The following is a 26912-nucleotide window of genomic DNA, read 5'->3' as shown; positions in this document are numbered from 1 at the left end:
TTTTATACAGTGGTTTCAGTGCTGTCACTGATTTTTTATTTATTTATTTAAAATTTATTTTTTATTGGAGGCAAATTATTTTACAATATTATATTGGTTGGTTTTGCCATACATTGACATGAATTCGCCTTTGAAAGAAGAAATGGTTTTTCTTTTCCTTTTTTAAAAATTGAATGTCAAGTCGTTCTTTGTGTGTATATATATATATATATATATATATATATATATATATACACAGATATACATTTGTGGGGATTGTATGTCTCTGTTTGGTCGCCAAGTCATGTCCAACTCTTTGCTACCCCATGAAATATAGCCTGCCAGTCTCCTCTGTCCATGGAATTTCCCAGGTAAGAATACTGGAGTGGGTTGCCATGCCCTCCTCCAGGGGATCTTTCTGATCCAGGGATCTAACCCAGGTCTTCTGCATTGGCAGGTTCGTATTTTACCACTAAGCCACCAGGGAAACCTGGGGATTGTATAATAATTCATTTTTTGGGTCAAATTTTTGGTCAATTTTTGTGTCAAATCTGTCAGTCAGTTTATGCTATAAAATATTATGAACTATATATAGTCACCACACTGTACAGTACACCCCATTTGTTGCTTTTTCATCGTTACTTTTCTTACTGAATGGATTCAGTTATCACTTTAATATTCTTGATGTTTCAATCCTTGTTGTAAACCAAAAAGGAAAGTGAGAGTTCTGCAGCATCCTTAGTGATATTAATAATAAATAACACTTAATACATATTTACTTCTAGTTTCACAGCTGTTATTTCTTATTGTTCCTTTTAGCCTTCTATTTAAATCAATTTGCAAAAGTTGCATCAGCTCTGGTCATAATTTGGAAGACATTCTTCTTTACCATATTAAACATTGCTTTCGTATTCTGTAAGTGTATTTGAGTCCATCTATCTCCATATGAAGGAGAAGGGAATGGCAACCCACTCCAGTGTTCTTGCCTGGAGAATCTCAGGGATGGGGGAGCCTGGTGGGCTGCGTCTATGGGGTCTCACAGAGTCGGACACGACTGAAGTGACTTAGCAGCATCTCAATATGAGATGAAATTACAACTTTGGTACTGCTCCGTCTCTTCATTGTAGATGTCCTGTTTTATTCTTTCATTTCCCCGTTTTGGCAATTTCAACTTGAATTAGTAACCAATGCTGGTATCATTAAAGTCTTACTCTTTTACGTGTTTTTATTAGTAGTAGATTTTCACTCAATTTTTTTTTACCTACAGTTGTTCAGGAAGCAATGTATTTTACCTTATTTTGCTTCATAAGGTTAAGTATATTTATTATTCCATAAGTTTTTATTTATGGTATTAGTATTTTTTATTCCTTAAGTTGTTCAGTTCAGTTCAGTCGCTCAGTCGTGTCCGACTCTTTGCGACCCCATGAATCATAGCACGCCAGGTCTCCCTGTCCATCACCAACTCCCGGAGTTCACTCAAACTCACCTCCATCAAGTTGGTGATGCCATCCAGCCATCCCATTCTCTGTCATTCCCTTCTTCTCATGCCCCGAGTCCCTCCCAGCATCAGAGTCTTTTCCAGTTTCCTTTAAAAATACCCTTCTGAAATATGCATTTATATATATTCACATACTTTTACACAAAGGTATAAATATAATCCTAAATACATAATTAAATTTTCTTTATGTTTTACTGATAAATGGCCATTATGTTTAATGTTTTTCTACAATTTATCCACTTTTGTTTATTTCTCAACAACAACTCAGGGACTTGCTTCTAAACAACTAGTAATAATCCTGGCTCATTATTTCAATGTCCATATATAATATTCCATGGTGTGGCTGTGTGACTCATACATTCGATTGTCTATATCATTATTTAGCAATAAGGACTATCATGTTGCTGCTATAAAAGTATTTTGAGATTGTTAATTTAACATTGCACTTCTAAACCAAGGGTAACTGTCCCTCAGGGGACATTGAGCAATATCAGTAGACATTTTGTGCTGTCACACTGATGAAGGGCAGGTGGTGGGCAAGGATGCTTCTAAACATCCTACAATGTACAGGACAGACCCCACCACAGAGAAGGACCTGGCAGAGAATATCCAGTAGTGCAGAGATGGAGAAATCCTGAGTTAGAGAATATTTGTGTTTCTATTATCAATAGCTGTCTTAGGTGGTTTCCACAATGTTCTCCTCTTCATATCTCTGCCAGCTCAAGTTTCAACCTCAATCAATATTAAGTTTTTTCCTAGGCTGAAGGTTGTGAATTAGATATCTTCCTGTTTATTAAACTAGTACTCACTTTGAGCAAAGATTAGTATATTCAATCAGCAAATTATTTCCTATTATTACCATATGTCTATATATACTTTATGCTTTCATCTCAACAGTTAATTGCATTTACAATGATTTTTACAAAATATTGGGTTTTTTTTGTTTTTTTTTTATTTTTAAAAAAATTTATTTATTTTAATTGGAGGCTAATTACTTTTTATTATTGTATTGGTTTTGCCATTCTGAGAATGATTTCGGGTTGGGTATTTTTGACCATCAGTTCAGTTCAGTTCAGTTGCTCAATCGTGTCTGACTCTGCGACCCCATGAACCACAGCATGCTAGGCCTCCCTGTCCATCACCAACTCCCTGAGTCTACCCAAACCCATGTCCATCGAGTCGGTGATGTCATCCAACCATCTCATCCTCTGTCATCCCCTTCTCCTCCTGCCCTCAATCTTTCCCAGCATCACGGTATTTTCAAATGAGTCAGCTCTTCTCATCAGGTGGCCAAAATATTGGAGTTTCAGCTTCAACATCAGTCCTTCCAATGAATACCCAGGACTGGTCTCTTTTAGGATGGACTGGTTGGATCTCCTTGCACTCCGAGGGACTCTCAAGAGTCTTCTCCAACACCACAGTTCAAAAACATCAATTCTTCAGTGATCAGCTTTCTTCACAGTCCAGCTCTCACATCCATACATGACCACTGGAAAAACCATAGCTTTGAATAGAGGGACCTTTGTTGACAAAGTAATATCTCTGCTTTTTAATATGTTGTCTAGACTGGTCATTACTTTCCTTCCAAGGAGTAAGTGTCTTTTAATTTCATGGCTGCAATCAGCATCCGCAGTAATGTGGAGCCCAGAAAAATAAAGTCAGCCACTGTTTCCACTGTTTGCCCATCTATTTGCCATGAAGTGATGGGACTGGATGCCATGATCTTAGTTTTCTGAATGTTGAGCTTTAAGCCAATTTTTTCACTCTCCTCTTTCACTTTCATCAATATGCTCTTTAGTTCTTCAATTTCTGCCATAAGGGTGGTGTCATCTGCATATCTGAGGTTATTGATATTCCTCCTGGTAATCTTGATTCCAGCTTGCGCTTCTTCCAGCCCAGGGTTTCTCATGATGTACTCTGCATATAAGTTAAATAAGCAGGGTGACAATATACAGCCTTGATGTACTCCTTTTCCAGTCTGTTGTTCCCTGTCCAGTTCTAACTGTTGTTTCCTAACCTGCATATAGGTTTCTCAAGACGCAGGTCAGCTGGTCTGGTATTCCCATCTCTTTCAGAATTTTCCACAGTTTATTGTGATCCACACAGTCAAAGGCTTTGGCATAGTCAATAAAGCAGAAATAGATGTTTTTCTGGAACTCTCTTGCTTTTTCCATGATCCAGCGGATGTTGGCAATTTGATCTCCAGTTCCTCTGCCTTTTCTAAAACCAGTTTGAACATCTGGAAGTTCATGGTTCACGTATTGCTGAAGCCTGGCTTGGAGAATTTTGAGCATGACTTTACTAGTGTGTGAGATGAGTGCAATTGTGTAGTAGTTTGAGCATTCTTTGGCATTGCCTTTCTTTGGGATTGGAATGAAAACTGACCTTTTCCAGTCCCGTGGCCACTGCTGAGTTTTCCAAATTTGCTGGCATATTGAATGCAGCACTTTCACAGTGTCATCTTTCAGGATTTGAAATAGCTCCACTGGAATTTCATCACCTCTGCTAGCTTTGTTTGTAGTGATGCTTCCTAAGGCCCACTTGACTTCACATTTCAGGATGTCTGGCTCTAGGTGAGTGATCACACCATTGTGATTATCTGGGTCATGAAGATCTTTTTTGTACAGTTCTTTTGTGTATTCTTGCCACCTCTTCTTAATATCTTCTGCTTCTGTCAGGTCCCTACCATTTCTGTCCTTTATTGAGCCCATCTTTGTGTGAAATGTTCCCTTGGTATCTCTAATTTTCTTAAAGAGATCTCTAGTCTTTCCCATTCTATTGTTTTCCTGTATTTCTTTGCATTGATCCCTGAGGAAGGCTTTCTTATCTCTCCTTGCTCTTCTTTGGAACTCTGCATTCAAATGGGACTATCTTTCCTTTTCTCCTTTGCTTTTTGCTTCCCTTCTTTTCACAGCTATTTGTAAAGCCTCCTCAGACAGCCATTTTTGACCATAAAATGTTTTAAATTTTTGTATAGTTAAATTTATTTTTCTTCTTACTTCTGATTTTCTCCCCTTGATAATAGTAGTTTTCTCATCTGTAGATTTTATGTATGGTTTTATATGATCATCTGAAATGGACTGTTCATTTTTACACTGGGGACTTTTGTTTCTTTTAAAAAGATGCATTAAATAGGAAACCACTTCATTTACTTCCAGATAGATGGCCATTTATTCTGACTTTTATTCAACAATCCAGCCTTTTCCAATCAAATTGAAGTACAACCTTCCCATACGCTAGTGTTCATATCTAAGGGGATCTATTCAAAATCATTCAACAAATTATTAACAATACATCTGCTATTTGCTAGAAATTCCTGGGTAGATTATAGATTAGATTCTCTTGAGTCAAGGTCTTTTCTAAATTAATTATTAATTCATTTTTAATGATTGTTGTGATCTGTTACTGCTAAAAACTGAATAGAACATCAAAAATTGATTGAAACATGTTTTTGATGTTCCATTCAGTTTTGCTTAATACACTTATATAAAATCACTCTTTTAACTGGTTTAACACTTTTGCCATTCTTTCTATTTCATAATTTATAATTTTCTTAACTGTGTTTTAAAAATAAATGCACATGTATTCATGTACATATGGGAAAATAAGAAATAAGGGAGCTGAAATCACTGATGTTTAGGATCTTGCATTATAGTGACAACTTCACAGTATACTGAAATAAAACAGTTTCCTTAGGCTTAAATCATGTGAAGAAATTTATCCAAAATAAGAGAATGAATTTTCATGACCTCACGGACTCACAGGGTATGGTCTGGAAAGGTCTTTGCATGCTGTCCAAAGATCATAACTAGAATTAGGATGTTCCCATTTCATTTAGGAAAATAAATAAAAACATTAAGCCCAAGAATAACAAATAAAATATATCTCATCAGAAAACAGAGATAAGGGCACTTCCCTGACTGTATGGTGATTAGGACCCTGCCTTCCAGTGCAGGGCATGTGGGTTCAACCCTTCGTTGGGAAGCTAAGATCCCACATGTCTCACAGCTAAAGACCTAGAACATAAAACAGCCGTAATATTGTAACACTTTCAATAAAGACTTTTAAAAATGGTCCACATCAAAAAAAAGAAAACAGAGACAGGGCAAATTGGTATTGTTTTTCACACCCATCAGATACCACTGCTTCTGTCTTTGGAAAAGACTTATTTTCCTTTCTGATCTTTCCTGGGTATCAAGGGATATAGCTGAAGTTGAAATGTTGTCAAACCAAGAACGCTTTTCTTCATCACATTGTCTCAGGGGCTGTTTGAGCTTATTAGATCTTTCTCCTTCATTTTATCTCTCTCTCTCTCTCTCCCATGCTTTTTATATTTATTTAAATATAAGGCAGGAAGTTGCTGTAGCTAAAAGGAAGTTCAACGTATTATTCGCTCAGAAGCTTGTGAACTGGAATTTCTGGGTACCATTTAAACATCCTTTAGGAGAAAGTTAATCTGATCTGGCCAGTTTGAGGTGTCACTACCCATGGCTTAAGGAAGGTGGTGCTGGGTGAGAAATTCATGACAGTAACACAGACCAGGCTTCCCTGGTGGCTCAGAGGTTAAAGCGTCTGCCTCCAATGAGACCCGGGTTCGATCCCTGGGTCGGGAAGATCCCCTGGAGAAGGAAACGGTAACCCACTCCAGTATTCTTGCCTGGAGAATCCCATGGACGGAGAAGCCTGGTAGGCTACAGTCCACGGGGTCGCATAGAGTCGGACACGACTGAGCGACAGAACGGAACGGAACGGAACACAGACCAGGAGGCTATGGTGTGTGTGTATACTTTTGCTTTGTGGAGTGAGAGAAGTTGTTAAAGCAAAGGCACCTGCACTCACATATTAAGGTGATGTAATAAGGTGACAGAGACAAAAACTCCATCAAAGATGATACTAAGAAGATGATCTGATATAATTTACAGTATCCCTTTGCAACAGAATCCATAAAGTTCTGCAAAAAACATGGAAGAAGGGATTCTCTATGGACTGAAGGTTCAGTTGTAGCAAGAAAGCCACCTTGTTCCTCAGCATCCCTGATACCATCTCTAACCACTCCCCCTCCTGCTTATTCCTCCATCCCACTGGCTTCCTTGTTTGCATTTGAACATGTGACCAGCTCTTTCTTAGTTACTCTGCAGTGGCCATTCCCTCTGCCAGGCACACACTTCTCCTGGTATCACGCTAGGACTTCTGTCTTTTTCTTCATGTCTCTTCACAGAACCCATTGTTTGAAAGCCTTGCCTGAATACTTGGTACAAAGTAATGTTCCTACTACACTATCCTTTATACATGTTTTTGTTTTCTTCACAACACCTGTCACCTTCTAACATATTCTATATTTATTTGAGTATCATCTTTCACCACCCTTGGATTGTAAGTGTCTCTATTTATCCCCTGTATGTATTTGGAACATGCTGATTGTCAGCATAATGTTTCTCAAATGCATAAAAGACTTTCTCATTAAAACTATAAATGCATGAATTCCTTGGAAATATGCTGAGAATGAGACAAAACTATCTAATTAGAGGCAAAATGGAGTATACCTTCAAGGAGAATTTATCTATATACAACTTATTAACATCAATTTCTTACCAGGAAATAGAAATTACAGAAGTTGAGCTATGTGAGTTACACCTGTTTGAAAATTATTCATGCTATTTTCTTTTTTCCCAGTAGTCACTTCCATCACATGGAATCACGGAACAAGACGCAAATTTCAGAATTTCTCCTTCTGGGACTTTCAGAGGAGCCAGGATTGCAGCCTTTTATATTTGGGCTTTTCCTCTTCATGTACCTGATCACTATGATTGGAAACCTGCTCATCATCCTGGCTGTCCACTCAGAGCCCCACCTCCACACCCCCATGTACTTCTTCCTCTCCAACCTGTCCTTTGTAGACATCTGCTTCACCTCCACCACCATCCCAAAGATGCTGTGGAACATCCAGACACAGAGCAAAGTCATCACCTATGAAGGCTGCATCGTCCAGGTGTATTTTTACTTACTCTTTGCAGCATTGGATGACTTCCTCCTGACCGTGATGGCCTATGACCGGTATGTGGCCATCTGCTGCCCCCTGCTCTACACGGTCATCATGAGCCCCCAGCTCTGTGCACTGCTGGTGCTGGTGTCTTGGGTTGTTAGTGCCCTCTTTCCCCTGCTACACAGCTTGATGGTGTTGCAATTGTCCTTTTGCTCAGACTTGGAAATCCACCACTTTTTCTGTGAAATCACATGGCTGATCAGACTGGCCTGTTCTGACCCCTTTCTCAATAACATGGTGGTGTATTTTGGATCTGGAATTCTTGGGGGTGTTCCCCTGGCTGGTATCCTCTACTCTTACTCTAAGATAGTGTCCTCTATCTGCGGAATCTCATCTGCTCAGGGGCAGTATAAAGCATTCTCCACCTGTGCATCTCACCTTTCGGTTGTCTCCTTATTTTATTGTTCAGCCTTAGGAGTGTATCTTAGCTTCACTGCCGCCTACCGCTCACGCGCGAGTGCTATAGTATCGGTGATGTACACTGTGGTCACACCCATGCTGAACCCCTTCATCTATAGTCTGAGAAACAAAGACATAAAAAGGGCTCTGAAAAGACTCTTTGGGATGGAAATGTTTGTAAAATGGCCATTTGCTCTTGGGTTGAAGAACTGCCCAATATAGCAGGGTCAAAGTCTCACAGGGGGATACGTGATTCTTTGATTAGACTGTGATAATAGCAATTGCTTCTTCAGTTTATAGCCTGGTATTTCCATTTCTTTGATTTCATCTTCTATACAGTTTAAAAGCATCCTTTCTTAATTTTTCTGTTCCCTATCATCTAAGATTTTTCTCTTGTCTTTTTTTCTACTCTCTCAAATTGATTCAAAACCATGTGTGAAACATATAAATTCCCATGTATCTCATGCTGCTTCACGTATTTCTTAAGAATAAATTCTTCTGAAATGATATACTTTATACTGAGTATTTTTTCTTTCTTTTTGCTAAAAAAATAATCATGAATTGTGTTAATTCTGTGGAAAAAAACTAAGTTGGAAACCAAACCAATTACATAATTTCATAGGAGAGTAAAATATGAAGCTACAGTTTATCATGCTTTAGTTCTTCATACCTTGAAGCATCACTACAATAATTGCTTTATCTGAAAATATAAATGTTAACAGATAGTGTATTTCATAAATGGTCATCTGATTTTACTCCCTCACAGGGTACACTTTTCTATTTAGCCTAGTGTCAATATTCTCTATAGGAGTTACTGGTAAAGCTGATCATCAAATGCATGTCTCTAATTGACATCTATGTGAAACAGAAATTTCAATAAAGACTTTGACATAATAAGACCTAGAGTCATAGAGACCTTAAGTATGAAGCAGCAAAAATTTGTGTCAGATTATATCTTTGTAAATGATTTTTTTCATGGTGTCCATTTACTTTTTGATGTATGTGATATGGTATGTGTGTAAATGGGTTTATTGTTGCGGTGAAGGAGTTTTTGGCATGATTATATCTTTCTGCTTGAAAACTTCCATTGTTGCCTACAAATAAATGGCTCCTTTCCTTGCTCTAGATGAAATATTTCCCCCATTCAATTTCTGTTATAATCAATGAAAGAGTGAATGAATAATATAAATATCATATTTATATGATATGCACAATATATATAATATTATATATATCCAAATTATGGCTCATTAGACCTTAAATCCCCTTCTAGTCCTGTGATAAATGGGCTTCCCTGATAGCTCATTTGGTAAAGAATCCCCCGACAAGGCAGGAGACCCCAGTTTGATTCCTGGGTCAGGAAGATTCACTGTAGAAGGGACAGGCTACCCACTCCAGTGTTATTGGGCTTCCTTTATGGCTCAGTTGGTAAAGAATCCACCTGCAATGCAGGAGACCTGGGTTGGGAAGATCCCCTGGAAAAGGGAAAGGCTACCACTCCAGCATTCTGGTCCGGAGAATTCCATGGACTGTGCAGTCCATGGCATCACAAAGAGTCAGACTGAGCGACTTTCACATTTTCACTTTCCTGTGATAAAGGTACACGTTTCTCATAAATAGGCATATCCTTTTAACTTTTCTTGCTTACCTACAAGGAAAACTAAATGGAATCCCTTTTAAAAAAATTGTATGACATAAACTTGAATAATAGAGAAGTCATGAATGCTATTCAGATATCATAACAATTGCCTAGAAATAAAGCAACACATTATTACAATTCCCTGAGTTCCATTCACTTGGATTAGTGTATATCAATTAGCTGTTGCTACATAACAAGTCAACCCAAAAGCAAATGATTTAGTACAATGAATTTTTTATGTAATAAGTTTCTATGATGGGGGGTTGATCTGAGTTACGATTGTTTCCTCATGGATCTACTGTCAGCTGTCAGACTATATTTTGTGTTTTAAAGGCTCCTCCACGATGATGCGTTCAGCTGCAGTGGTCTTCTGTCTTAAACCACCTTATGTCAATTTCTTCCTTTTATGTAAGTAGGTTGGTCTTTAGTTTATTGAGGATGGTGACTGCATGAGAGTTGGACCATAAATAAGGCTGAGCATCAAAGAATTGATGCTTTCCAACTGTGGTGTTGGAGAAAACTCTTGAGAATCCCTTAGTCTGCAGGGAAATCAAACCCTTCAATCCTACAGGAAATCAACCCTGAATATTCATTGGAAGAACTGGTGCTGAAGCTGAAGTGCCAATATGTTGACCACCTCATGCAAAGAACTGACTCATTGGAAAAGACCCTGAAGCTGGGAAAGTTTGAAGGTAAAAGGAGAAGGAGGTGGCAGAGGATGAAATTGTTGGATTGCATCATTGACTCAATGGACATGAATTTGAGCTAGCTCTGGGAAATGGTGAAGGCCAGGGAAGCCTGGCATGCTGCAGTCCATGGGGTTGCAAAGAGTCAGACATGGCTTAGAGATTGAACAACAGTCTTTTAGCTTATAAGAAAAAAACAACAACTAACCTTTATTTCTCAAATGTTAATCATTATATTTAAATTTCACTGTTCCTAAATCCATATATGCCACTTTGCTTTCTTCCCAGTTAGAGGAGCTACCTCTCACCAGTATTAGTGTGATTAATATACTACCCTTGGAAAAGACCCTGATGCTGGGAAAGATTGAAGGCAGGAGGAGAAGGGGATGACAGAGGATGAGATGGTTGGATGACATCACCGACTCAATGGCCATGAGTTTGAGTAAACTCCAGGAGTTGGTGATGGACAAGGAGGCCTGGCGTGCTGCAGTCCATGGGGTTGAAAAAAGTTGGACATGACTGAGAGACTGAACTGAACTGAACATACTACCCTTAAAAATGCACAATCAGAAAATTTTAATTCTTAAATAATTCATTAGAGTGTAATTAAATATAATAAGCTACACATTTTTAAAATTTATAATTTTATAAATTTCAAAACCATCAGTATACTACATGGTTCTATTTGTGTATAATTTTTAAAGGTCCACAATAAATTTTTATTTCTTTGTAATGTTATTGTTAATAATGGAAATGTCCCGAGCCTCAGTTTTATTTTTCAGAAGGAAATGTGAGATGATAAATCCTAGCTTTACTTGGAAGTTGTGATGAATGCATAAAATGTATGTAAATACTTCTCTGAGTCCCCAAACATTGTTCAAGTTTAGGAATATTTATATGTGTCTGTATCTGTATACACTTTTTCTGAAATAAACACATATGTACACATATATTTAAATGCACTGTTTCATTTGTAATTCCATCCATTGTGCTGAAAGAAACATGAGAGAAAGTTGGAAGGATAGAAGTTAAAAAAATGTATGCTTGAATGAACATAAATTAGAAAATATGTAGAAACATTAATACACAGATTTAAAGTAGAATGTGTGACCTGAATTTTAATAATGACTTACTTTTCTTATCTTAAATTCCAAAGACCTCAGAGTCAGATCCACATTTACTTTTCTTATCTTAAATTCCAAAGACCTCAGAGTCAGATCCACATTTACATTTAGACAAAGTGAAATTCTCTGTACTAGCTAAGGGGGCGAAATCTCTCCAGAATGACTAAAATTTTCTCCTATTAAAAATCAGAGTGTAACATAAAATGTTGTTATATAAGGGAAGCTCACTGATTGACTCCAAAGGGTTAAACTCAACTCCTAGGAGCAGAATGTGTGCTGTTCTGCGCTAAGTCACTTCAATCTTTTCTGACTCTTTGCGACCCCATGGACTGTAGCCCGCCAGGCTTCTCTGTCCATGGGATTCTCCAGGAAAGAATACTGGAGTGGGTTGCGATGGCCTTCTCCAGGGGATCTTCCCAATTGAAGGATCCTACCTGTGTCTCTTACATTTCCTGCATTAGCAAGTGGGTTTAATTTCTGCTGTAAGTAGGAAATCAATTTAGGCTTTGCAAAACTTGCTTGTAACCAAAGGTTATAATAGCCAAGTTTTATATTAAAGGAACAAAGTTATTCCCTGTTTTGAAAAAAGGCAATGGTCATATTCAGAGATTTCTTGGGTTGTGTTCCCACAACAGATCGGAGCATTGAAGATGCAAAGGACCTAGTCAAGACCAATTGTCAATATTATACTTTTGAGAAAACTTGAACTCAGGGATGTAATGAGGTGCTGGGAGCCTTAGAGCTTTGGAAGCAGGAGATGTAAAAGCAAGGGAGTGAGGAAACTGAATTTACCTAACTTATAATGGAGTCTCTTGGGAACAGAGAATCAGAAGAAAAAAATGCATTCTGTCCTGACCAGTGTCACCAGGGGAAATAAGGAACTTAAATGTTGGGGTAACAAAGGGAAAACATGTCTGATGAGCTGACATGGAAGATGTAAATATTTCCTCTGATGCAGTCCCTCAGCTTGTTCCTTTTGTATTGGAAAGGATGTTTTCATTGCTTTTGTGGTCCTACATCTGGATGGGAGACCAATGCTTGATCTCTTAGCTGTCCTGTGCAGAGACAGGACATGAGTCTGCATCACCAGCTACTTATGGGGGAATTTTTACTTTCAGAGGGAAACCTCCTTGACAAAGTGAGACAAACCTCCCAAACAGGTGAGTCTGAGAGCTTCACAGACACTACAGAAGAGGATCAGAAGGACGGAAACCAGGAGTGTACCTGAAGTCACCCAAGGACCAATCTAGCATAGCCCAGAGGCAGAGGTCACCGTGATTTTTTGCTGGTTTCCTGAAGATGTATTTATTTATGATGCTGAAAAGGAACAGTGAACTCGAAAATGAGATTGTCAGAGTTGACAGTTAAATCATGCTAGTGGAAGCCCAACAGAAGAATGAATAGGAGGGATAAACTGCATCCGGTAAATTTGGAACATGAGTCTAAGGTTCTTGTTAATTAACAGGAGTAGACAAATAGGATATTAACTGTAGAGAGTCAGTCAGTGAGACGAGGGCACTTCATATTATTGTAAGATGGGGCATATTAGACCGTGCCTCCACATAGTGGAGAACGATATAAACTGAGGACTGTTTGCAAATACACTTTCAATAGCTGTGCAGGAAACACACACATTACAGTACCTTCGCTCACTCTTGGGTTCACATAAGAGAAAAAAACTTAGTTACGTAAACAAAAAGATGTATGCTAGGGAGGTTTGCTTTCCAGCTATCTTATTATCTGTGAGGCAAAATAGATCCATGGATTTGGTAGCCATGCAGTGTTTTTCTATTTAAAAAATGCCTCTATAACTATTTTGTTTTATATAGTGGTATCAGAGTGTTGTTATTCCTTTTTTAATTTGCATTCTCTGATAGGAAGGATTAATTTTTAACAAAAACCTTAAATTTGTGATTTATCTCTTTTATATATGCACAAATGTATTTGTGGGATTTTATAAGAATTGATAAATTTTGTCAGTCAACTCTGCCAACATTCTCTTCATAGTTTTTCCAAAAGGATTTGGGTATAACTGACCTTTGACAATATATGAGTTACAGGTGCACAGCATAATGGTTCAATATTTGTTTATATTGCTAAATGATCACCACAGTAAATCTCCTTAACATGTCACTACACATACTTACAATTTATTTCTTGTGAGGAGAGCTTTTAGGATATGCTGTCTCTTAGCAACTTACAATTATTCTAAAAATTGTGTTATGAACTATAGTCACCATGCTGCATAGTACGTACTGCTCATTGCTCTTTATTGGTATATTTCTTACTGTAATACTTTAGTTGTCACTTAAATATTCTTTTTTTTTAAACTTATTTTATTGGAGGCAAATTACCTTACATTAATATATTGGTTGGTTTTGCCATACATTGACACGAATCCGCCCCAGGTGTACATGTGTTCCTCTTCTTGAACCCCCCTCCCACTTCCCTCTTCCTCATATCCTCCCTCCAGGTCATCCCCTTCACCAGCCCCAAGCATCCTGTATCATGTGTTGAATCTGGACTGGTGATTCATTTCACATACGATAATATACATGTTAAAATGCCATTCTCCCCAATCATCCCACCTTCACCCTCTCCCACAGAGTCCCAAAGACTGTTCTATACACCTATATCTCTTTTGCTATCTCGTATACAGGGTTAAGGTTACCATATTTATAAATTCCATATATATGCGTTAGTATACTGTATTGATGTTTTTCTTTCTGGCTTACTTCACTCTGTATAATAGGCTCCAATTTCATCCACCTCATTAGAACTGATTCAAATGCATTCTTTTTGATGGCTGAAAAATACTCCATTGTGTATATGTACCAAAGCTTTCTAATGCATTCATCTCCAGATGGACATCTAGGTTGCTTCCATGTCCTGGCTATTATAAACAGTGCTGCAATGAACATTGGAGTACATGTGTCTCTTTCAATTCTGGTTTCCTCAGTGTGTATGCCCAGGAGTGCTATTGCTGGATCATATGGCAGTTCTATTTCCAGTTTTTTGAGGAATCTCCACACTATTCTCCATAGTGGCTGTACTAGTTTGCATTCCCACCAACAGTGTAAGAGGGTTCCCTTCTCTCCACACCCTCTCCAGCATTTCTTGCATGTAGACTTTTGGATAGCAGCCATTCTGACTGGTGTGAAATGGTATCTCATTGTGGTTTTGATTTGCATTTCTCTGATGATGAGGGATGTTGAGCATTGTTTCATGTGTTTGTTAGCCATCTGTATGTCTTCTTTGGAGAAATGTCTGTTTAGTTCTTTGGCCCATTTTTTGATTGGGTCATTTATTTTTCTGGAATTGAGCTTCAGGAGCTGCTTGTATATTTTGGAGATTAATCCTTTATCAGTTGCTTCATTTGCTATTATTTTCTCCCATTCTGAAGGCTATCTTTTCACCTTGCTTATAGTTTCCTTTGCTGTGCAGAAGCTTTTGATTTTAATTATGTCCCATTTGTTTATTTTTGCTTTTATTTCCCATATTCTGGGAGGTGGGTCATGGAGGATCCTGCTGTGATTTATGTCGGAGAGTGTTTTGCCTATGTTCTCCTCTAGGAGTTTTATAGACTCTGGTCTTACATTTAGCTGTCTAATTCATGTTGAGTTTATTTTGGTGTATGGTGTTAGGAAGTGTTCTAGTTTTATTCTTTTACAAGTGACTGACCAGTTTTCCCAGCACCACTTGTTAAAGAGACTGTCTTTTCTCCATTTTATATTCTTGCCTCCTTTGTTGAAGATAAGGTGTCCATAGGTGCATGGATTTATCTCTGGGCTTTCTATTTTGTTCCATTGATCTATATTTTTGTTTTTATGCCAGTACCATACTGTCTTGATGACTGTGGCTTTGTAGTAGAGCCTGAAGTCAGGCAGGTTAATTCCTCCAGTTCCAGGGTGCCCACTCTCACCATTACTATTCAACATGGTTCTGGAAGTTTTGCCTACAGCAATCAGAGTATAAAAAGACATAAAAGGAATACAAATTGGAAAAGAAGAAGTAAAACTTTCACTATTCACTAATGACATGATCCTCTACACAGAAAACCCTGAAGACTCTACCAGAAAACTACTAGAGCTAATCAATGAATACAATTGCAGGATATAAAATCAGCACACAGAAATCTCTTGCATTCCTGTACACTAATAGTGAGAAAATAGAAAGAGAAATTAAGGAAACTATTCCATTCACTGTTGCAACGAAAATAATTAAATACTTAGGAATATATCTACCTAAGGAAACGAAAGACTTGTACATAGAAAACTATAAAACACTAGTGAAAGTAATCAAAGAGGACACTAATGGATGGAGAAATATACCGTGTTCGTGGATTGGAAGAATAAATATTGTGAAAATGAGTATACTACCCAAAGTAATTTATACATTCAATGCAATCCCTATCAAGCGACCAACGATATTTTTCACAGAACTAGAACAAATAATCTCACAATTTGTGTGGAAATACAAAAAACCTTGAATAGCCACCTTAATATTCTTAATGTGTCAACTCTTGATGTAAGCCAGAAAGGAAAGTGGGAGTTCTTTAGAACCCTTGAAGTGAAGTGAAGTCCCTCAGTCATGTCTGACTCTTTGAGACCCCATGGACTGTAGCCCACCAGGCTCCTCCAACAATGGAAATTTCTAGGCAAGAGTACTAGAGTGGGTTGCTATTTCCTTCTCCAGGGGATCTTCCCAACCCTGGGATCTAATGTGGGTCTCCCATGTTGTGGACAGATACTTTACCGTCTGAGTCACCTTCAATTCAGTTCAGCTGCTCAGTTGTGTCCGACTTTCTGCGACACCATGAATCACAGCACGCCAGGCCTCCCTGTCCATCACCAACTCCCGGAGTTCACTCAAACTCATGTCCATTGAGTCGGTGATGCCATCCATCCATCTCATTCTCTGTCGTCCCTGTCTCCTCCCACCCCCAATCCCTCCCAGCATGAGTCTTTTCCAGTGAGTCAACTCGTCTCATGAGGTGGCCAAAGTATTGCAGCTTCAGCTTTAGCATCAGTCCTTCCAATGAACACCCAGTCCTTTAGAATGGACTGGTTGGATCTCCTTGCAGTCCAAGGGACTCTCAAAAGTCTTCTCCAGCACCACAGGTCAAAAACATCAATTCTTCGGCGATCAGCTCTCTTCACAGTCCAACTGTCACATCCATACATGACCACGGGAAAAACCATAGCCTTGACTAGACGGACCTTGGTTGGCAAAGTAATGTCTCTACTTTTTAACATGCTATCTAGGTTGGTCATAACTTTCCTTCCAAGGAGTAAGCGTCTTTTAATTTCATGGCTGCAATCAGCATCTGCAGTGATTTTGGAACCTCCCCCCCCCCAAAAAAAAGTCTGACACTGTTTCCACTGTTTCCCCATCTATTTCCCATGAGTGATGGGACCAGATGCCATGATCTTTGTTTTCTGAATGTTGAGCTTCAAGCCAAACTTTTCACTCTCCTCTTCACCCTCATCAAGAGGCCTTTGAGTTCCTCTTCACTTTCTTCCATAAGGGTGGTGTCATCTGCATATCTGAGCTTATTGATATTTCTCCCGGCAATCTTGATTCCAGCCTGTGCTTCTTCCAGCCCAGAGTTCCTCATGATGTACTCTGCATATAAGTTAAATAAACAAGGTGACAATAAACAACCTTGACGTACTCCTTTTCCTATTTGGAACCAGTCTGTTGTTCCATGTCCAGTTCTAACTGTTGCTTCCTGACCTGCATACAGGTTTCTCAAGAGGCAGATCAGGTGGTCTGGTATTCCCATCTCTTTCAGAATTTTCCACAGCTTATTGTGATCCATACAGTCAAAGGCTTTGGCATAGTCAATGAAGCAGAAATAGATGTTTTTCTGGAACTCTCTTGCTTTCTCCATGATCCAGCGGATGTTGGCAATTTGATCTCTGGTTCCTCTGCCTTTTCTAAAACCTGCTTGAACATCTGGAAGAAGCACTGAGCCACCTTCCGTTCCATTCCGTCCCTCAGTCGTGTCCGACTCTATGTGACCACGTGGACTGTAGCCTACCAGGCTTCTCTGTCCATGGGATTCTCCAGGCAAAAATACTGGAGTGGGTTACCGTTTCCTTCTCCAGGGGATCTTCCCGACTCAGGGATCGAACCTTCCTGACCCAGGGTCTCCCGCATTGGAGGCAAACGCTTTAACCTCTGAGCCACCTGGGAAGCCCCCACTGAGCCACCTTAGTGCTGATAAATAACTTCTCATACGTCTATTAAAAGTTTCTTATCTGTTTTTATTTTTATTCCTTTTAGCCTCCTGATTAAATCTTTTCCTAAAAGTTGCATCACCTCTGACCATAATTCTTTACTATTTGACTTACATTCTATAGCCATATTTGAATTCCTCTCTCTACATATAAGATAAAATTATAGCTTAGATATTGCTCCTTCCTCGTGTTCTGAATGTTATTTTGTTATATTGCTTCACTTCCTAATATTTGTCAATTTGATCTTGAATTAGTGATCCATGTTAATATTGTTAAATTTTTACTCTTTTGTGTCTTTTTATCAGTTAGTTGTAGGTTTTCATTCAATTTTATTATTCAATTTATTATTGTGGTGCTAGTGGTAAAGAACCTGTCTGCCAAAGCAGGAGAATTAAGAGATGCAGTTTTTTAAAAAAAATTATTTATTTTAAGTGGAGACTAATTGCTTCCCTGGTGGCTCAGAGGTTAAAGCGTCTGCCTCCAATGCGGGAGACCCTGGTTCGATCCCTGGGTCGGGAAGATCCCCTGGAGAAGGAAATGGTAACCCACTCCAGTATTCTTGCCTGGAGAATCCCATGGACGGAGAAGCCTGGTAGGCTACAGTCCACGGGGTCGCAAAGAGTCGGACACGACTGAGCGACTGAACGGACGGAATTACTTTACAATATTGTATTGGTTTTGCCATACATTGACATGAATCCGCCCCGGGATGCAGTTTTGATCTCTGGGTTGGGAAGATACCCTGGAGGAGGGCATGACAACACACTCCAGTCTTCTTTCCTGGAGAATCACATGGACAGATGGAGACTACTGGCAGGCTACAGTCTATAGGGTTGCATGGAGTTGGACATGACTGAAGGGACTTAGCACACAACTCATTGCCCAGGAAACAGTACCCTTAACATAATTGCACTCTCACCAATATGTTTTGTTCCATAAGTTCTTAGGTTTTGAAAAATCTCTTTCTAAAATTTGTTCTTATACATACTTATACACTTTTACACAAATGCACCAATATAATCCTGAAAACATCATAAACAGTTTTTGTATTTCAGTGGCAAATCATCTTTATGTTTAATGCTTTCTACAGTTTGTCCCTCTTTTGTTTCTTTCTTAATAATACCTCAGGGACTTGCTTCCAATCAACCAGTATAATGGTGGTTCATTATTTTAATATCTGTATAATATCACATGGTGTGGCTCACACATTTGGTGGTCTATAACACTATTTATCAATAAGTGACTATTATATCACTGCTGCAAAAATATTTTGAGACTCTTAATTTAATATGGTGTTTCTCCACTAAGGGTGTCCCCCACGGTCCTCTAAGAAATATTTGTAGACATTATTTGCTGTCACACTGATGAGTGGTAAGTGGTGGACAAGGATACTTGTAAACATCCTGCAATTTACAGGACAGATTCCACCCCAGAGAAGGATCCAGCAGAGAGTGTCCAATAGTGCAGAGACTGAAGAATCCAGATTTTAAAATTATCTGTGTTTCTGATATCAGTAGAAATGAAGTTCCAATGTAGTTTTTTATATATTTGTCTAAAGTGGACTGCTTTATTTTACACTGGGGTCTTTAATATCTTTTAAAAAGATGTGTCAGATAAGGAACTACTTAATTTCCTCCTAGATAGATGGTTATTTATTCCAGCTTTTATTCAACAATCCTGCTTTTTCCAATCAAATTGGATAAAACCGTCCCATAGGATAGTGTTCATATCTAAAGGGACCTAATTCCTAATCATTCAAAACATTATAACAAAGCATCTGCTATTTGCCAGAAATTTCTGGGTCATTGTATGTTATGTTCTCTTGAGTTGAGGTCTTTTCTAAATTAATTATTAATTCATGTCATAAATGCTTAATTCCTCCTATTGATTCCCTGGTGGCTCAGATGGTAAAGCGTCTGCCTACAATGCAGGAGACTCAGGTTCAATCCCCTCCTGGGTTGGGAAGATCCCCTGGAGAAGGAAATAGCAACCCACTCCAGTATTCTTGCCTGGAAAATCCCATGGATGGAGGAGCCTGGTAGGCTACAGACCATGGGGTCGCAAAGAGTCAGATACGACTGAGCAACTTCACTTTCACCCCTAGTGTATGTCAAGTTTCAGTCAGCTTTTGCTGTTCCATTCAGTTTTCTTTAATGCAATTATAAGAAATCATACATTCAACTGGTTTCATATTTTAGCCATATTTTGTCATTTCATAACTTCTCATTTTCTTAAGTGTGTTTTTTAAATAAATGCAAATATATCCACAGACCTGGGAAAATAAGAATTGAACAAGGCAATTTAAGTCTTTGATGATTAGCATCTTGCAATATAGTGACAATATCACAGTACACTGAAATAAAATATAGTGTCCTCAGGTTTAACTCATGTAAAGAAATTTATCCAGAATAAGAGAAGGAATTTTCATGACCTGCTCAAGCTTTATAGAGTGTGATCTGGAAAGGCCTTTGCCTGTTGGACAAAGACCAGAACTAGAATTGAAGTGTGCCCAATGGATTAATTAAAAAACAGAAAACATTAAGCCCAAGAGTAATAAACAAATTATGACCTATAAGAAAACAGAGACAAGGCTTGCCTCATTCAGTATCAGAATGCACAGAAAGGATCAAATTATATAGAAAAGCACGGGAAAAACATCTTCTACTGTCTCATATATCACATACATAACTTTTGTCACCTTTTCTATGTTTTTATTTTTGAATTGTTGAGTTTATGACCTTTACTAATTTTTCTCTTGGGGTATTAAATCTGTATGTTTTTCCACATCATACACGTATCACTGATTCTGTCCTTGGAAATAGGATATGTTTCTTTCTGATTTTTCCTGGGCATCAAAGAGATATAGCTGAAGTTGGAAGGTTGCTAATCCAAGGAAGCTTTTCTCCATCAAATTGTTTTGGGGATGATTTGAGCTTGTTAGATCTTTCTCCTTCATTTTATTTCTCCCTCATATTTTATGTTTCTTTAAATACAGGGCAGAAAGTGGTTGTAGCTAAAAGGAACCCCAACTTTATTATTCCCTCAGAAGTTTATGGGTGCCATTTAAACATTGTTTAGGAGGAAATTAGTCTGATCTGACTAGCTCGAGTGGTTACCAAACCTGGCCTAAGGAGGGTGGGTCTGGTTGAGAAATTCATGGCAGAAACGCAGCCCAGAAGCCGTGGTGTGTCTGTGCCTTGTGGAATGAGAGCAGGTCTTAAAGCAGAGGCACTGGGGCTCATACATTAAGGTGATAAATTAAGGTGACAGAGGCCAGAACTCAATCAAAGACGGTCCTGAGATGAGGATCTGCTTTAATTCACAGGAAGCCTTTGCAACTAAATCCACAAAGTGTTGGGAACTACATGAAAGGAGGGATTCTCTGTGGACTGAAGTGTCAGCTCTAGCTGGGAGGCCACCTTGTTCCTCAGCATCCCTGACACCATCTCTAATCACTCCCCTTCTTGATTATCCCTGTGGAACCAGCATCTTCCTCAGGTCCTTTGTAGTGGTAGTTCCCTCTGCCAGACACACACTTCTCCTTGTATATCACTAGGTACTTCTCTCTCTTCCTTGACATCTCTTCAAATAACCCCTTGTTTGCAGCCCTTGCAACTTGGTATAAAATAATGCCACCTACTACTCTCTCCTTTATACATGTTTTTGTTTTCATCATAACACCTGTCACCTTCTAAAATATTATATATTTATTTGGATATCATCTTTTACCATCCTTGGATTGTGAGGGATTTGTTTTTAAGCACCACTATTTATTCTCTGCATGGTTTGGGACATATTTGTTCTCAATATGTTTCTCAAATGCATGAAAGAATTTCTCATTAAAACTGTAAATACATGAACTCTTTGGAAATATACTGAGAATGGAACAAAATTTTCTATTCAGAGGTGAAATGGGGTATAACCTCATGGAGAATTTATCTATATACAACATAGTAACATCAATTTCATGCCAACAAAATTGAAATTATAGTATTTCAGTGATGTGAGTTGTGTCTCTTTGGGTGAAAATTCTTCATGCTTTTTTCTTTTTTTCCTGATAGTCACCTTCATCATATGGAGCCAGGGAACAATACACACGTTTCAAAATTTCTTCTTATGGGACTTTCAGAGGAGCCAGCATTGCAGCCTTTTATATTTGGGCTTTTCCTCTCCATGTACCTGATCACTGTGTTTGGAAACCTGCTCATCATCCTGGCTGTCAGCTCAGACTCCCACCTCCACACCCCCATGTACTTCTACCTCTCTAACCTGTCCTTTGTAGACATCTGCTTCACCTCCACCACTATCCCAAAGATGCTCCAAAACATCCAGACACAGAGCAAAGTCATCACCTATGAAAGCTGCATCGTCCAGGTGTATTTTTACTTACTCTTTGCAGGATTAGATGACTTTCTCCTGACTGTGATGGCCTATGACCGGTATGTGGCCATCTGTCACCCTCTGCACTACACGGTCATCATGAACCCCTGGATCTGTGGGCTGCTCCTTCTGGTGTCCTGGGTGTTGAGTTCAATGTATTCCTTGTTACAGAGTTTAATGATTTTGCGATTGTCTTTCTGTTCAGACTTGGAAATCCACCACTTTTTCTGTGAAATCACATGGCTCATCCAACTGGCCTGTTCTGACCCCTTTCTCAATAACATGGTGGTGTATTTTGGTTCTGTAATTATAGGGGGTGTTCCCCTGGCTGGTATCCTCTACTCTTACTCTAAGATAGTGTCCTCTATCTGTGGAATCTCATCTGCACAGGGGCAGTATAAAGCATTCTCCACCTGTGCGTCTCACCTCTCGGTTGTCTCGCTATTTTATTGTTCAGCCTTAGGAGTGTACCTTAGCTTCACTGCCACCTACCGCTCACACACGAGTGCTATAGTATCGGTGATGTACACTGTGGTCACACCCATGCTGAACCCCTTCATCTATAGTCTGAGAAACAAAGACATAAAAAGGGCTCTGAAAAGACTCTTTGGGATGGAAACATTTAGAAAAGGTCCATTTACCTCAGGCTGAAGAATGATAGCAAGGCTTAAAGCCTCAGAGTCAGATAGTGAGATTCTTTGTTTAGATTGTGGTGATAGCAACTGCTTCTTCATTTTATTGCCTGGTATTTCCATTTCTTCGATTTCACTTCTCTCTACAATTTTTAAAAAATCCTTTATTAACTTTTCTCTGTCATCTAAGTTTTTTTCTTTTGTCATTTCTTTGCTTGCTCAAATTGGTTCAAACCTTGTGTGAAGCCTATGTAAATTCCCATTTATCTCATGAGCCTTCACACATTTCTTAAGAATAAATTCTTCTGAAATGAAATGCTTTGTACTGAGTAAATGCTTTTTCATTTTATTAAAAGAATAATCATAGTTTGTGCTACTTCTATGAAAAATCTAACTCGGTAACCAAACCAATTATATAATTTCATAGGAGAATAAAATATGAAACTAAAACTTGTTACTTTTTAATCCATCATACCTTGGAACATCACTACCATAATTTCTCTTTCTGGAAATGTAGACATGAACAGATGTATGTTTGATAATTGGTCATCTGATTTTACACCCCTCGGGGTACTATTCTCTATTTAGCTTAGTATCACATTCTGTACAGGAGTTACTGAGAAAGCAGAGCATCAGATGCTTGTCTCTAATTGACATCTATGTGAAACAGCAATTTCAATACAGAGTTTGACATAGTAAGACCTAGAGTCAGACAGGACCTTAAGTATGATGCAACAGAAATTTGTGTCAGATTATTCCTATGCGAAGTAATTTTTCATAGTGACCATTTAATTATTGAGGTCTCTGGTTTAGTGTCTGTACGTAAAAGGGTTTATTGTTGGGGTGAAGGATTATTTGATGTAAATATATCTTTCTGCTTGAAAACTTTCATTGTGCCTAAAAACATATAGTTCTTTCCAATGCTCTAAATGAAATATTTGCCCTATTCCATTTCTGTCATAACCAATAAAGGAAAAGTGAATGAATGATATGAATGTCATATATATATATAGATGTATATATATATATTTATATACACATCTCCAAATCGTGGCTCACTGGAGAGCTTAAATTCCCATCCAGTCCTGTGATAAATGTGTAAGTTTTTACAAATAGGCATATCCTTTTTTCTCTTTTTTAAATTAATGTGTTTTTTATTGAAGGGTAATTGCTTTACAGAATTTTGTTGTTTTCTGTCAAACCTCAACATGAATCAGCCATAGGTATACACATATCCCCTCCCTTTGAAACCCTCCCATTTCCCTCCCCATCCCACCCCTCGAGGTTGATCCAGAGTCCCTGTTTGAGTTTCCTGTGCCATGCAACAAATTCCCGTTGGCTATCTATTTTACATATGGTAAGCTTCCATGTTACTCTTTCCATACATCTCATCCTCCCCTTCTGTCTCCCCATGTCCATAAGTCTATTCTCTATGTCTGTTTCTCTGTTGTTGCCCTGTAAATAAATTCTTCAGTAACATTTTTCTAGATTCCATATATATGTATTAGAATATGGTATTTATCATTCTCTTTCTAACTCACTTCACTCTGTGTAATAGGTTCTAGGTTCATCCACCTCACTAGAATTGACTCAAATGGTTTCCTTTTAATGACTGAGTAATATTAGACTGTGTATATAAACCACAGCTTCTTTATCCATTCATCTGTCGATGGACATCTAGGTTGCTTCCATGTTCCAGTTATCGTAAATAGCACTACAATGAACAATGGGATACATGTGCCTCTTTCAATTTTGGTTTATTCAGGGTATATGCCTAGGAGTGGTATTGCTGGGTCATATGGTGGTTTTATTCCCAGTTTTTTGAGGAAAAACTCCAAACTCCATACTGTCTTCCATAGTGGCTATGTAAATTTACATTCCCCACCAACAATTCAAGAGGGTTCCCTTTTCTCCACACCCTTTCCAGCATTTATTGTTTGTAAACTTTTTGATGAGGACCATTCTGACCGGTGTGAGGTGATACTTCATTGCAGTTTTGATTTGCATTTCTCTAATAATGAGTGACATAGTGGCAGACTTTATTTTTGGGAGGCTCCAAAATCACTGCAGATGGTGACTGTAGCCATGAAATAAAAAGATGCTTACTGCTTGGAAGAAACGTTATGACCAACCTAGACAGCATATTAAAAAGCAGAGACATTACTTTGCCAACAAATGTCCATCTAGTCAAAGCTATGGTTTTTCCAGTAGTCATGTATGGATGTGAGAGTTGGACTATAAAGAAAGTTGAGAGCCAAAGAATTGATGCCTTTGAACTGGGGTGTTGGAGAAGACTCTTGAGAGTCCCTTGGACTGCAAGGGGATCCAACCAGTCCATTCTAAAGGAGATCAGTCCTGGGTGTTCATTGGAAGGACTGATGCTAAAGCTGAAACTCCAATACTTTGGCCAACTCATGCAAAGAGTTGACTCACTGGAAAAGACTCTGATGCTGGGAGGGATTGGGGGCGGGAGGAGAAGGGGACGACAGAGAATGAGATGGCTGGATGGCATCACCGACTCAATGGACATGAGTTTGAGTAAGTTCCGGGAGTTGGTGATAGACAGGGAGGCCTGGTGGGCTGCAGTCCATGGGGTCACAAACAGTCGGGTGCGACTGAGCAACTAAACTGAACTGAACTGAACTGAATAATGAGCAATGTTGAACATTTTTTCATGTGTTTGTTAGCCATCTGTATGTCTTCTTTGGAGAAATGTTTAGGTCTTTTCCCCACCTTTTGATTGGGTTGTTTGTTTTTCTGGTATTGAATGGTATGAGCTGCTTGTATATTTTAGAAATTAATCCTGTCAGTTCTTTCACTTGCTATTATTTTCTCCCAATATGTGGCCTGTCTTTTCACCTTGCTTATAGTTTCCTTTGTTGTGCAAAAGCTTTTAAGTTTAATCAGATACCACTTATTTACTTTTGCTTTTATTTCTGTTACTCTAGGAGGTGGGTCAGGATGATCTTGCTTTGATTTATGTCAGAGAGTGTTCTGCTTTTGTTTTCATCTAAGAGTTTTATAGCTTCTGGTCTTACATTTAGGCTTTTAATCCATTTTGAGCTTATCTTTATGTACTGTATTAGGAAGTGTTCTAACTTCATTCTTTTACATGCAACTGTCCAGTTTCCCCAGCATCATTTATTGAAGAGGCTGTTTTTGCCTCTTCTGTCAAAGATAAGGTAGCCATAGATGCATGGGTTTATTTCTGGGCTTTCTATCTTGTTCCATTTGTATATATTTCTGTTTTTGTACCAGGACCATGCTGTCTTTATAACTGTAGATTTGTAGTATAGCCTGAAGTCAAGTAGCTTGATTCCTCCAGCTCCATTCTTCTTTCTCAAGACTGCTTTGGCTATTCAGGGTCTTTCGTGTTTCCATATGAATTGTGAAAATTTTTGTTCTAGGTCTGTGATAAATGCCATCGGTAATTTGATAAGGATTGCGTTAAATCTGTAGATTGCATTTGGTAGTCTAGTCATTTTCACAATATTGAATCAGGAATGTGGAATATCTGTCCATCTGTTTATGTCATCTTCGATTTATTTCCTTAGCGTGTTATAATTTTTTGTGTACAGTTCTTTTGTTTCCTTAGGTAAGTTTATTCCTAGATATTTATTTTTTGCTGCAATGGTGAATGTGATTGATTCCCTAATTTCCCTTTCTGATTTTTCATTGTTAGTATACAGAAATGCAAGTGATTTCTGTGTATTGATTTTGCATCTTGCAACTTTTCTAAATTCACTGATTAGCTCTAGTAATTTTCTGATACAATATTTAAGGTTTTCTGCGTACAGTATCAAGTCATCTGTAAACAGTGAGAGTTTTACTTCTTCTTTTCTGACCTGGATTCCCTTTATTTCTTTTTCTTCCCTGATTGCTATAGCTAGGACTTCTGTTGCTGCTGCTGCTAAGTTGCTTCAGTCATGTCCGACTCTGTGTGACCCCATAGACGGCAGCCCACCAGTCTCCCCCATCCCTGGGTTTCTCCAGGCAAGAACACTGGAGTGGGTCGCCATTTCCTTCTCCAATACATGAAAGTGAAAAGGGAAAGTGAAGCTGCTCAGTCGTGTCCGACTCTTCGAAACCCCCTGGACTGAAGCCTACCAGGTTCCTCTGTCCATGGGATTTTCCAGGCAAGAGTACCGGAGTGGGGTGCCATTGCCTTCTCCAGCTAGGACTTCTAGAACTATGTGAATAATAGTAGTAAAAGTGGACACCCTTGTCTTGTCCCTGGTCTTAGGGGGAATGCTTTCATTTTTTCACCATTGAGAATAATGTTTGCTGTAG

At 38.6% G+C, this 26912-nt stretch overlaps 2 protein-coding genes across 2 annotated transcripts; both read left to right on the top strand.

The window, feature by feature from the left end:
- Positions 1-6258: 6258 nt before the first annotated feature.
- On the top strand, positions 6259-8141 carry LOC129558110 (olfactory receptor-like protein OLF4). Its single transcript, XM_055428961.2, has 2 exons — positions 6259-6278; positions 7151-8141. The coding sequence occupies exon 2, from the start codon at positions 7167-7169 to the stop codon at positions 8139-8141; it is 975 nt and encodes a 324-aa protein (XP_055284936.2). The 5' UTR covers positions 6259-6278; positions 7151-7166.
- Positions 8142-21645: 13504 nt separating this feature from the next.
- LOC129558358 (olfactory receptor-like protein OLF4) lies at positions 21646-22641 on the top strand. The gene has a single exon (XM_055429459.2). The coding sequence runs from the start codon at positions 21646-21648 to the stop codon at positions 22639-22641; it is 996 nt and encodes a 331-aa protein (XP_055285434.2).
- The last annotated feature ends 4271 nt before the right edge of the window (positions 22642-26912 follow it).

The sequence above is a fragment of the Moschus berezovskii genome, chromosome 8 (assembly GCF_049115385.1).
Source record: "Moschus berezovskii isolate FMDL1 chromosome 8, NW_MosBer_1.0, whole genome shotgun sequence".
NCBI classification, from domain to species: domain Eukaryota; kingdom Metazoa; phylum Chordata; class Mammalia; order Artiodactyla; family Moschidae; genus Moschus; species Moschus berezovskii.
This window is presented reverse-complemented; position numbering and strand designations above follow the sequence as displayed.